The 13499-nt window shown below is 38.3% G+C and overlaps 1 protein-coding gene across 1 annotated transcript in view; it reads right to left on the reverse strand.

Annotated features, from left to right (window-relative positions):
• The window catches only part of naaladl2 (N-acetylated alpha-linked acidic dipeptidase like 2), a 526866-nt gene that overhangs the window by 263719 nt on the left and 249648 nt on the right, over positions 1-13499 (reverse strand). Inside the window, exon 8 of the mRNA XM_085263600.1 lies at positions 2519-2786. Coding sequence (XP_085119726.1) covers positions 2519-2786 — 268 coding nt within the window. The remainder of the gene's footprint in view (positions 1-2518; positions 2787-13499) is intronic.

Raw genomic sequence — 13499 nt, forward strand, 5'->3', positions numbered from 1 at the left:
TTCTTTCTCTCGCTCTCTTTTTTTAAAATAATTCCTGAATAGTATATCAGGAAAAGAAACAGTCCAGCAAGCTTTTTCTTATAGTTGATTAATTCCCTGTAAAATAAGATAAATTGGGCAATTTTAGAAACCATTATAAATCTATTGAATTTTCACATGATGTGGCTCTTAGAAACTAATCTACTGACTCCAGAGAGAACGTATATAAACAAGGCTTGTATTTATTTACTAGTAAATCAGGAAAGAGTAGAATCATATCCAGTTTACATGACAGCTACTTCAATTTTAAAGTAAAAAAAGTTTTAAAGCAGAGTTTAAAGATATTCAGACAAGCAAACTGACTGAAAATGTTTGATATTCAAGCAGCATAATGATGATCTAATTTGTTATTGGGGGGATAAGTAAACAGCACATAGAGCTTTAGGTAAAAAAATCAAGAATACATTTTACCTTTTATAGAAAAGCATTGCAAAAAACTGAAGTTCTTAGTTGTTCTTATGTTGGTCGATACTTTGTCTAACAACTTTTTTGCATGCTTGTCTTGCATGTTTTACTGTGTTCTTACAGCTGTGACCGAATGGCCCTGAAGCTCTACAGGGAGGCTGGTATCTTGCTTCACTTGATGGATAACATCCTCTGGTGAATGCGTGCTATACCAGAAGGATTTTCTGTTCTTCATGGATGTTCATGACACCTGGGACACTGCTATTGTATTTTCACTGTTCGGTCTATACGAGTCCTAGGGGTCCTGTGGCAACTGGGTCCCTCTCTCGTAGAGTTTCCCACATCTGTTGCCATTCTCTGTTATTACTTATTAAGTGAACAACCTCTTTTCCACTTAAAACAGTCCAGTGAACCACGCTGTGTAAACAACGCCCTTCACTGAAATACACTTTGCCTATAGCAACATAATGAACATGGTGATATCGTCTTCTTCTGTTACAGATCAAGAATTAATAATACAAGCTGCTGTTATTGTATTTTACTTTCAAATTTAACACAATAGTTGAACTTGTTAATTTTAAGAGCACACAGTCCAGCACCAGCAAAACAGGGCCACCAACAGCAGGACTTATTAGTCCAGTATACTTGCTCTGGGCCCAATCCATCCATCACAAATGCCATATTTAATTGTCTGAAAGCCATGTTTAGATCCTGCAAACCACCGCTTAATTCAAGGCAGCGTGCAGGAACAGAGCTAGGAAATAATAAAGTGATGGATGACTGTGACCCTCCTTTGGGTAGACTTCGACGAGTGGACAGCTGGATGGATCGAGTAAAGCGGAGAAAGGAGAACGAAGGGGGAGAAAAGAAGAAGAAAACTTGGTATTCAAAGAATCACTCCAACTTTTCATCTGCCCTCAGGCCGGGCAGGGGCTCAAGGGAATAACAAGCATCTCCTTCAACCCCTTTCTCTGTTCCCAGGATACAGAGAAGTAAAACTCTCTAAAAATAGTGTGACTGTATGCTTTGTGTATGCATGTCTGTGTGTCTTCTAGCTAGAGTGGGTGGACTACATACATAATGACTTCCATTAACCTTCACACTCTTGAAGGATGGTAAAAAGATTAACTGTGCACTGTGCATGACACAACTACTATGAAAACATTTTTTAAGATCTCTGCATTGAGTGTGTTGGTGTTATTGTATTGTACAAGTGTATTATTATCTTTCTAATGTGTATGTAATAATGTGTGTTAATGAGGTTATCTGAAAGAGGTGGCTTTGGACAGCCTTTAAGAAAATGTCCCTTTTGGTTCTATAAAAATACAGAAAAACAAAAGAAAAAAAAAAACATCTTGAGTATGACCCATTTTAAAGACTCTACTCCATTTTGTTCAGTTACCTGTGCAGATACAATATATTAATTTTTTCATTCAACAACATCATTTAAAGAAGTTAAAATTGGTATAAACAATGTATTCCAAAGCACATCCTTTATCAAACACATACAAAAATAAAATAAAACTTAATAAAGACATTGTTGAGTAGAATTGGGGAGTTTTGGCCATCGACTGTCAATGAATCTGCCTTAATTTTCAATTTAATCTTGATGAGCTTTTTTGTTGTTTTTTGTTTGTTTTTTGTCAAACTTAATTGGACTGCTTCATTTTTAGATTTGAACACTGCGCTATTCAGTCTAACAAATCAATTACTTGCATTTACCTGACGACAGCTAGTTATTCTGTCCACGTTCTATGCATTACCTCCCTAAAATCTGGGAGCTTTCTGCATTTCAAACAACCTGCTATTAGAAAAGCTGCTTAATATAACATATGTGTCCTTCTCGTTTAGACAGTTACAGTATATCAAATAAATCAAACAACAGTTCAACACTGAGCTTTGGTTAAACAAATTATCAGCATTAGAACCTAAAAGTTCTTGCCATGACCTTTGTTCATGACCATGGCTGGGGTTAGGAGTGAGAAAGACTAGGACCGGGTTTCCAGCAACCAGAAAGGTTACACAGCCTTCGTTTCAAGAAATGTCAACATGACACAACACAGCACAACCATACCTGCACGCTTCCCATGGCAGAGTATGCAGCATAGGAGAACTGCTGCTTTGTCAGATCATTTGGCCCACGCTGGTCACAAGGGGTCCCGTTTGGCATGAAACACTGGTGGCTAGATCTGTCAGTGATGGTGTTGGGTGTGGAACCAGGCAGACTGAGCAGAACAGTGTGATTGGATAGGTGGACATCAGTTAAACCAAGTCCCACCCACTGTCTGTAAAGGTACCTGGCTCTTGACTCTTCACTGTCATCTGACAAGCTTGAAAAAGATCTAGAAAGAGTGGAGAAAGACTTGTTACTTTGGAGATAAACAGAAAGCAAGATCCCATTATTTCCCAGAACTGTTCATTGAAATGTATTTAGTTTTCCTAAACAAACTTACTTGATAAGTGATTGTGTTTGCTTAATAATGAATCATGAACAAATACTGTGAAAAGCTGTGAAATTATAATGACGTATTGCAAACTATCAAGCTGTAAAGAATCTATATTTCTCTGTAAAATTTAACAAAAACTGCTTTAAATGTTATCCTCCTTTTTACATTGTGCACCTCTGGACCACTTCCAGAAAAATTGCACTTATTTTTAGACATATAGTTTTTTTATCTTCACTCATTACCAGTTTAGCTCACGATATCTGGTTGCCTAAACTATTGTCTTCATACGACAAAAGTATTCCAGTTGAAGGGTTGATAATTTGATACATTGGAAAAGATCATGTGCAAATTACAGATGCACGTCTTCAAAGTGGGACCTCCAATTAATGATCTTGAGTTGGTGCAGCACTCCTCAAAGAGATGACCTACAATGGGAGACTGGCCAAATTTGAGTCAGACTGTTCTTGAAATGTTTTCTTCAGACAGAATTACTGTGAGATCATGGACCAGTAGAAAAATCTATTTTGTTAAAACTGAGTGAGGATTAAACAGGATGCCATTCCAAACATGATAAAAATCTATCAAGCTGTCAGCAATTTCAGTTCCATTTGATACAATTTTATTTATACAGCACCAAATCACAAAAACAATTGCCTCAAGATGCTACCTGGAACATCAAATTTGTAATACCATAAAAATGTAGTCTGATAAACCCGTACAACTCTCAAGGAACTGACTGAAATCGTTTGTGCACAAGAACGAAAACTATGAATCTGTGAATATTTCCTTTTTTGTGCTTTTGAACTGGAGAAAAGGTATCAGCACGCAACATGAGCCTGCAGTCCTCTACGACTTTATATTTCACAGTTGGAAAGACATTCATGACCATAACATTCACATGGAGGCTTTTTTTAAATAAAGACCTTTCTTCAAAATTGTTCTTTAAACTAAAGTATTTGTTCACATAAAAACCCAACTCCATTAGGGAGTTCAACATTTGGAGAATTTGACTAACTGAGCTTCATTATTTTTTTTATCAATTAATAAAGCAGATCTTTTTTGTATGTACTTCTTCTATTTGACTGAGTTCTTTGAAGCATTTCTTACACCCAGACTCCTCACAGGAGCTGTCAGTCTGTCATTTCCGTTTTCCTAATTGCAGGAAAGAGATGTCAATAAAACTTGATCCGTTGGCCTTATTTGAGTCTTCTCTTCAGGTTTGTTTGGTTCCTGATGTTTACTCTCTTTATTGTTCTGACTCTGAGAGGTCTGGACTCTAAAGTTCAGCAATAAAGACATTTCCAGATTGGACTGGCTGGTATTTCATCCTCATGCTGAAGAAACATTTTTCAGCACTGAACAAAAGCTGGTTACAAACATACAAAATATCTATCTATCTACATTTCTTTTTTGGCTTGAGTGATGCTAAATAATATAAGAATAACGTATGGATAACCTTGATAAAGATGGGCCACATATCTGTTTTGTCTATCTGTAAGTAGGAGGGAAACATTTATGTATGCCTGCAGAATGTGCTTGTGTGTTTAGTGTGTGTGATATCTATATCAGTCTCAGCAGCAGATGGCCCAAACACACAATTGTGCCATTCTCTAGTCAGCAGGCCACGTCACATAGCTCGCCAGGAGCAGCAGCAGGAGGCATTGTGTGTGTTGCTGTGTTAGTTTGTGTTTTCTTGTGTATGTGTGTGGAAGACCTGCATCTATAATCCAAGCTGTTGGAAGGGCTCCCTGTGGTTTGGGACACATGCCCAATTCTAACGATACGTCATGTCTCAAGTGACTTGAGTGTGTCTGTGTTTGCTTGTATGTGTCAATCTACACAGCTGTGTTGAAACGACATCTTACTGCTTACCTACCAAACACAATTTTTCAGAACACATTGATCTGTCTTTAAATTTAAAAGCCAAATTCAGATCCTTTAGTAAAAGTAGCATTTTTAGCTAGCATTATGAAACGAGTCAGAACTTCTGTTTTCAGCTAACTTGTGAAACAAAGGGTCCTAAATGTCCTACATGCATATTAATTTTGGGATACAAATAAGAGCATAAACCTAATTAGCATCATCTGGCTCTGGTGTTTCACCTGTGTCTACACACAACATAAGCTGTAAGGCCACACGAAAGCAATTAGCTAATCACATCAGCCGCGGAAGCAATATTATAACTATAGCTCATAAACCATCCATCCATGTTAATACTCCAACATAAGCTGCCACAGCTAATTTTATTGCAGGCAAACCTGGACTTTTGCTTGTGTTTTCAGGTTTGGCTGGGTAAAAATTTATATATGCTATGTGTCAACACATTGTTCTTATCTTGTTAGCTTACAGTAACATCTAAAATCATACCAACTAGTCAGACAAAGGTGGTTGCCAACTAAGTTGACCCAGGGTTTCTGAATCATGCACATTCACACGAAAAGGGTAGCAGTGCCCTCTTTTAAGATAATTGTGAAGGTGTATAGAACAATAAAATTGTCTTAAAATGATTTAAAAAATTAATGATGTAATGAAGCAACACTGTCTTACAGCAGCGGTCCCCAACCCCCGGGCCTCGGACCGGTACCGGCCGCGAGAGTTGAGGCTCAGGTGTGAAATGTATGGTCTTCAGGGTTTTTATCGGTTTTCAGCGTTATTTTGTTATTGTTTTTATTGTTAACTCGGTTTTCCTGGGTCTTTTCACGTGTGTTATGAATAAATCTTCTTTTTTCGGTACCGGTTACTAGTTTTATTTTGTTGTATTTATCCGCGACACCTTAAAGGCCGGTCCGTGAAAATATTGTCGGGCATAAACCGGTCCGTGGCACAAAAAAGGTTGAGGACCGCTGTCTTACAGACCTTCATAACACTAAAATCCCAGGGTTGTCTTCAGGGTTAACCTGAAGACAAACAAGCGAATATATAATGTGTCATTCCCAAAGGACACTGGTCACTTGGTGCAGCGGGCCACATTACCATTTTGTGATATAATTTATTAAAACTTTAATGGAGCCATGTTTGAGACTCCAGTAAAACTGTCATTTCAGAAGGTTACTACCCCATCAATATCATGTGAAGATGTGTCCTGTTTAAGCCAGATGGCTCTTCTTCCTCTTCTTGACATTTTCTTCCAACTAATAGGATTGAGCATGGATATCGTGTACAATATCTGTATTTATTTTATGGCAAATAATTCTAAAAGGCTGTTCAGAAACTTCAAAAAACAAGAAAATCTGTGTTATTTTCATGCTGTGTAACCTTTCCTACGCCTGCAGAGATACTCTGATTGTTTTGAAGTGTTAATATGGCCGCATTTGAGGGCTGGCAAATATCTTTATCTGATGAGTGGATTGAATCCTTTCCTCTGAAGCCGCTCTACCCCACAGAGATTGATGAAAAACTGTTTATTCAAACTTCAGCGACCTGCAATTGTTTCATGAAAGGCTTTTTTTTTTTAATGTTTCATATCTCGTCTCTTCTAAAGCATCTGAGCTTTAATTAATTCTTTATTCACAATATCACTGACAAATGGGGTGAGGAAGAGAAATGTCTCTTCATCCTGATTTGAAATAACAGTTCAAAGTCTGGTCCCAAACTCCCAAGCTTAAATTTCTATGCAAGTCAAAAGCTTTTCTATTATTAAAGATGGAAAATGGCAATGCTTCTTCAAAGCCAGTTTTTAGCATCTATGCACCATCTCCTTTCAAACAGAGCCAGACAAATTAACTTTGGCAAAGAATACATTTATGGTCTTATTTTGATTTGTGTTTTTATTGAATGCTTTATGTTTGCTATAATGGTAATATGTAAGAGCTATTAGCATGAGAGCAGGCAGATAAATCACATGTTTCGCCCATGCATATTGCATATATAATTGCCTCTGTGGGAGCTCGATGTGCTTTCTTGGGCCAAGCAGACTTGGGATATGAGCTGCTGTTGCCTCTGCTGGCAGCTGCTGAGGATAATATATTCCTGTAGAGCACAATCATTTTAATAGCTCATCCATTTGTTGAGGAGACAATTGATTTTCTCTGTTTCCACACACGTTAGTCACATTTGATTTCTCTCGTCCCATTTGCATTTGTCACATTTTAAGAGCATGGCGCCTGTGCTCAGGCTCCATGATAGGAAATCTTTATTCAGGTGCCAGGGCTAGTGTTAAGGTGGAATGCAAGTGATGATAGAGGCTGCCAATAAAGACGACTCCACTCATCACTGGCACTTTTACGCACATCAAGTAAGGATGGAGAAATTAGCAAAGCACATCAGAGAGACAGCAAAGAGTTAAATCACTGATCCAGGGACAGGGAATTCTGTGGCTACGTTGAAAAGATGATTTGAAACATTTTCAAATATTTCTAGTCTGATAGATCTAATTCAGTTCTAAATAAACTAATATCATAATATTCTATTATTTTCTAGAGTCAGCCCTCATTTATTATGCTCCTGAGGATTGAACAATAACTCTAAAGGTCTTTCAACATTTTACTTTAGCCATTGGCTGCTTTTTCATTTTCAGTCCAGTCCTTGAATCTGACAGTTTACATGGTAATGTCTGTCTATGAATCTGTCAAACTACCACTGATATGTGACGCTTTGTTGCTTCACAGACCTGTCTGTTGGAAATGAGCAGCAGAGATGAAGCATTTCCAGTACTTGGTGGTAGACTCTAGCTTCTGTTGCTCTTGTGCTTAGAGCTTGTTCCAGTTCTGCCATGATTAGTGCATCTGTGCTGTCTTTCACCCCAGCTTTGTCCAGCCATTAGGTAAAACACAAATTTCTGTGGTTTGACAAGGATTTTTGTTTTTGGTCAATTATTTCTTTCGTGTAACAATGCTGATTGGCAATTGGATGGCAATGCAACTACGAGTCCAACACGTCAGTGATGGATGAAGGCACAGTTCCAAGAGAAGCTGTCTTTGAATACAGCAGCAGTTAGAGGACCGCTTCTCACTGAATGTAAAATAGGTCCAGTGGTAATGCGCTCAGCTACACTGCTGAATAGTAATGCACACATGCGGACAGCGCATACACTGTACAATTAACCTTTCACATCCCTGAACAAAATATTACATTTTGCTCTTTGAGTCCTGGTAATAAGGGCTGTCAAGAGATTAGAAAGAGGGAAATTGAGAAAAAGAGGAAAAACAATTTAGTTTTAACCACTCACAGCCATCATGATCCTGGTTTATACAAATCTAATAATGTATTGGGATTTGGACATTTCCTAATTAATTAATTTAACCCCACCCTTTGACTTTCACAAATCTAATTTATACAGTATTATGGTAATAAAATTCAGTCAATTCAGTGTTGCCACAAAAAAAAGATGTATCTCCATCAGGATTTCATATCAATAAGTTAAAACAAACCAAAGAAATACATCAAATAAACAGTGAAAGGAAAAAACTTGGTCAGTTTTTAGTGCTCATTTATAAAAAAGACGAATAAATAAAATTTCCACTCAGCCTGTGGGTGGTCTTTATCTTTCAGGCGTGGGTCCCCTATCAGAGACTTCAAGCTCAAGGGTCTTGCACAGTGTCTTTGCTGTTTCTAGGACTACATGTATACATATATATAGATATTTGTCTGACTAGTTGGTGTGTGTACATATATATATATATGCCTGCCATCAGCTGAAAAACTGATGTACAAATTGCTGTCTATACAAGTAAAACCAAAACCAAAACAAAAAAAGCTACTGACAGACATCCATGGGACCTCAATTGCAAAAGGATAAAAATACTTTTATTTGGTGGCAGGAAATGTTTAGTTTATCTAACAAGTTGCAGATTCTAATTTGAAAGATATGGGGCTATAGAAGCCATTTGCTTGTTCAAGCAAACACATTCTTATCAATTGCCTCACTCTTTAGGTCTAAACATTTTTTTTTAGATATGGCTGTTTTGCCAACCTGATTCATTGTTCTTGTTTATTAAAAGAAAAAAGAAAAAAAAACAGTGATAGGTGAATGCCAAACTTTAAAGGGATGATCTTATCGTACCACTTTGCATTTTGATGGTAGGAAATGTCCACATTACATTTTTTTGAAGCCGAAAGTAGGATAAACATAGTTGCTTATAATATGCACACTGAAATAACTTCACAGGACAATTGCAAGAATTAGAGCTAAATCTCATTGTTACATTTGCCACCAAATTCCATGCTTAAATATTGGTGACTTTGAGTTACAGTGTTAGTGGATAGGGTTGCAACATCTATTAAAATATATTTGAATATGACAACCATTTCTTTGTAACTCTAACTTTCTCTGTCATTGCTTCTATCAAATTTTAAAATAGCCTAACTCACGGCACACCTGTATGTATCTGTTTTTCATGACAGTCATTTTGTAATGCAGTGATAGTAAAATAGTGATTCTGCATATCGCCATAGTAATTTTGGTGCATGGGATGTACAAAAGTAGAAGACGAAGTTACTAAAGTAGCTCATACCGTTGTTGAATCCAGCAACCGATAGGCCAGAGGTGGCAAATGAGCAATCAGCAGAATCTCTTCTTGTGATTGTGTGACATTGATGGGAATGATGGTTTTTTTTTTTCCTTACACAGTTTGCACGATTCTATGCATATTTGTATGCAGGTCAAATGACCTGATTACAGTTCAATCCAATAAAGTGCAATGTAATACAATACAAGTCGTATAAATTTTATTCAATTTTATTCATATAAAATCAGTTTACAACAGCAGTCCAGGTTCACAGTCTTGTAAGGTTAAGCCCTAACAATATTTGAGAGTGGGGACACCAATAAAACGCGCAAGAAAGACATTTAGCCACAAAATAAGACAAAATATTTTTTTCTAGCTGAGTGTGTGTGTGTGTGTGTGTGTGTGTGTGTGTGTGTGTGTATGTGTGTTTATCAAGGAATGTATTTGATAATCAGAATGAAAAGCCACTATAATGTCTCCTATGGACCCAGAGGCACACAGAGAAAGACCCAGGAGATCCTTAATGTTCCGCAGACCCATAAGAATACAGAAGACCCGAGGACACACATCCCGACGATAACTGCATGCCCAGCCCAGCGGAAGGAGGAGGGATGCACCAGATGCAGTCCTTGCGGCCAAAGGGTAAGAGCCCAAGAGCACAAGATGCAACAGGCAGCCTACCCCACCAAGGGAGTTGGGCACCAAGGCCCCAGGAGCCGAAGAGCCGAAGAACCCCCATCCTCCACAACCATGTCCCACAGGGACCAAGGCTCAGCAAGCCTGACACTTTGACTAAGCTATACATATACAGACGCCCACACACACACACACACACACACACACACACACACACACACACACACACACACACACACACACACACACAAGCCATTCACTCACACATTTCCATACAACAATGACACAAAGAGTCTAATAGGGCCGAACATTAGCCCACGTGACTCTGCATTTTTGCATTTTGAAAGTTTTTCTGATTTCTTCCAGATTTTTGTCAACTCTTACAAACAGATTGAGCAGGCTCATGTTGCTAGACAGCATAGAGACACTTACGGACAGTACAATCTCCAATTCATCAAGAAAGCCAAATCCCAATCATTACACTATTTGTCATTGTATCAGCAGATACTGTCAGTACACTTGAGTCCAATAACTTACTAGCTTCTGTTTACATTAATGTCTATAACCTGATGTTTTTACAGTGTGCATGTCACATATGAACACATGCATAGGCTGCTTTCAAATGCTATGAGTTGTTCTTTCTGTACAATGTTGCCCAGTTTAAGCAAAAACTATTTTGGAATCTACTTAAGAATAATAGCACCAACTGAAAGGAGGACAGTTTTTTCTTCAGACAGTGCTTTAGTTCTGTATAAACAAAATCAATCTCTCCTCCTCCCTCACTTTCTCTCGCTTCATTTACCAGGTCATGGTGGATCTCTAGCTGTGTGTTAATTGGCCCAGCTCGATGTGTTGGCATTGATTATTAACCCTTCAGAAGATCCCAGTGGGATGGCTTTGAATGCCGAATACAATCACACTCTTAATACCTTGCTCACTCTACCATGTTCTTCTTGCTCATTAGCTTCTTCATCTCTGCTTCATATGCTTCCTTTTTTCCATTCCAATAGTCTTTGCTCATTTTATTTTTTCTCTATACTTCTACGACTGTGATTTTCCCGCTCCTTTCATGTCAGTTCACATGCGTTCTCTCAAGTGTTGTCGTTCATTATTTCCCACCTCTCAGTCCCTTTTATGCAATACTTACTGGCTGGTGATTGACCCTGAGCAGGTCAGGAGATGCATGCGTTCTTAAGAAATTATTATGTACGCTGGTGTGAAAAAGCCTGTGCCCCCTTCCTGATTTCCTCTTTTTTTTGTATGTTTGACACACTTAATGTTTTAAATCATTAAACAAATTTAAATGATTAGACAAAGATAATACAACTAAACACAAAATGCAGTTTCTAATTCAAGGTGTTTATTAATAGAGGTGAAAAAATCTCACCCTAAATGGCCCCATGTGAAAAAGTGATTGCCCTCTAAACCTAATAACTGGTTGTCGCCAGCAGTTGTTGCTTAGCAGCCACAACTGCAATCAAGTGTTTGCGACAACTAGCAATGAGTCTTTTACAGTGCTGTGGAGGAATTTTGGCTCATCCCATGTGGAATTGTTGTAATTCAACCTCACTGGAGGGTTTTTAAGCAAGAACTGCCTTTTTAAGGTCATGCTACAGCATCTCAATTGGATTCAAGTCAGGACATTGACCAGGCCACTCCAAAGTCGTCACTTTGGTAAATGGTCTGTATTTATATAGCACTTGGTCCTAAGGACCCCAAAGCGCTTTACACTATACATAATCATCCACCCCAAGGCTGCCGGACACTGGCGCCCGGTCCCTCTGACCACCACCAGTAGGCAACGGGTGAAGTGTCTTGCCCAAAGGACACAACGACCGAGACTGTCGGAGCTGGGGCTCGAACCAGCAACCTTCCGATTACAAGGCGAATTCCCAACTCTTGAGCCACGATCGCCACGATCGCCCCTTTGTTTTTCTTAACCCACTAACAGGTGGGCTTTGGATCATCGTCCTGCCACAGAACCCAGATGCATTTCAGCTTGAGGTCCCGAACAGATGGCCGGGCATTCACTACTGTATACAGACTGAAGAAAAAAAACAAGTATTCTTGCACAAAAGGTTTTGCAAGGTCCAGAGGTGAGACCTGTACTATGAAACAACTTTTTCTCCACAACTTTAATTAATTAGCTCAAACAAACAGAAGGGGTAATAATTGAAGAATCTGAATAATCTAAAACCAAGACCAGTACTAGCACTAGAGTGCCATATTTTACAACGAATGAGCAACCTTAGAAAATAGAAAAAAATAAAAAGACGTTAATAACATAGTGGATTAAAGTAACACAATTGTGGATCAGTATCATTAGGGTATGGATAAATCTGATTATAACAGATACAATTAAAATAATGTGTTACTTCTATGTATTCTTTTAATGTAAAAAAAAAAACCTGTTTAATTGCAAATATTATGTAAACTCAACAAGTACAACGACTTTAGTTCAGGCTCTCAGATTTGCAATTACTTGGCTGGAAATCACTTGCAGTCATTACGGAGTAGTTTCCTTCACTGGCAATCTTTATCCCTCATTTGTGCTCATCAAGTCATGGGGATTAGATTCTCTCCAAACAAGCACTTGCCCACTGAGGTCCAAGGGAATGTGTCAGGAAAGAGACGTTATTTTTCAACATAATTAATTGGTCAGGAAGTGATGTTTTTATACCTGCTACTTATCTTCAACATAATCTTCTGCAGTGCAGGTTAGACTTGCAGCATAAGCTACCATGATTAGAGAAATACCACATGATGCTGACTAACCAAAGTTTAACCCTAAACAAGCCACAAAGAGCCGGTCGGCAATTCCTTAGCAACCACTGGTCACAAGGGATAAATGTGTATTCCCTAACCAGCCGGCAAGTTGTTGCAGGAGGTTTCTGGCAGTCACAAGGTGAAAATGCTAATAAGTTATATGGTGCAGTACCAAACACCTTAAAGGAAGACAGAGACTTATTTCTAAACACTTGCCAACTACTCACCGGGCAGTAGTGAAATGGTGCAACACTGGTTGTGGTGATAGGGCAAAACTTTGTCTCCTTTTCTAGTTTGCCAAGTTTAATACTTTTTAAAATGTATGTTTCACTGATACTAAGCGAGTAGTTGGAGAGTGGTTAAAGATAAGTTGGCATCTTCCATGCAGACGGGTTCACTAGAATTCTACTAGTGACCAAAACAAGTTAGCTGGCCTAACCCAGAATCCTGGCTTAAAGTACAGACCTGTATATTTGATTATATAACTCTACCTACATTTTGGGTCTTTATTTGTATTTTTATCTTAATCAATGTTGTTTGCACGGACTACAGATAAAATTAACTAGTAGATGAATCCAATATACGGCTTATTTTTGTTATGTAATGTTTATGGTAATATTTTGTGAATTATCCCAGGGAAATGAAGAATAACATAGCTTCTGAATGTCTATAACAGGTTATGTATATTTAGTGTACACACACACACACACACACACACACACACACACACACACACACACACACACACACACACACACAC

This window comes from Mchenga conophoros, linkage group LG23 (genome assembly GCF_057382185.1).
Source record: "Mchenga conophoros isolate Kocher_MC1m ecotype Shallow Benthic linkage group LG23, M_conophoros_male_GT1.1, whole genome shotgun sequence".
NCBI lineage: Eukaryota > Metazoa > Chordata > Actinopteri > Cichliformes > Cichlidae > Mchenga > Mchenga conophoros.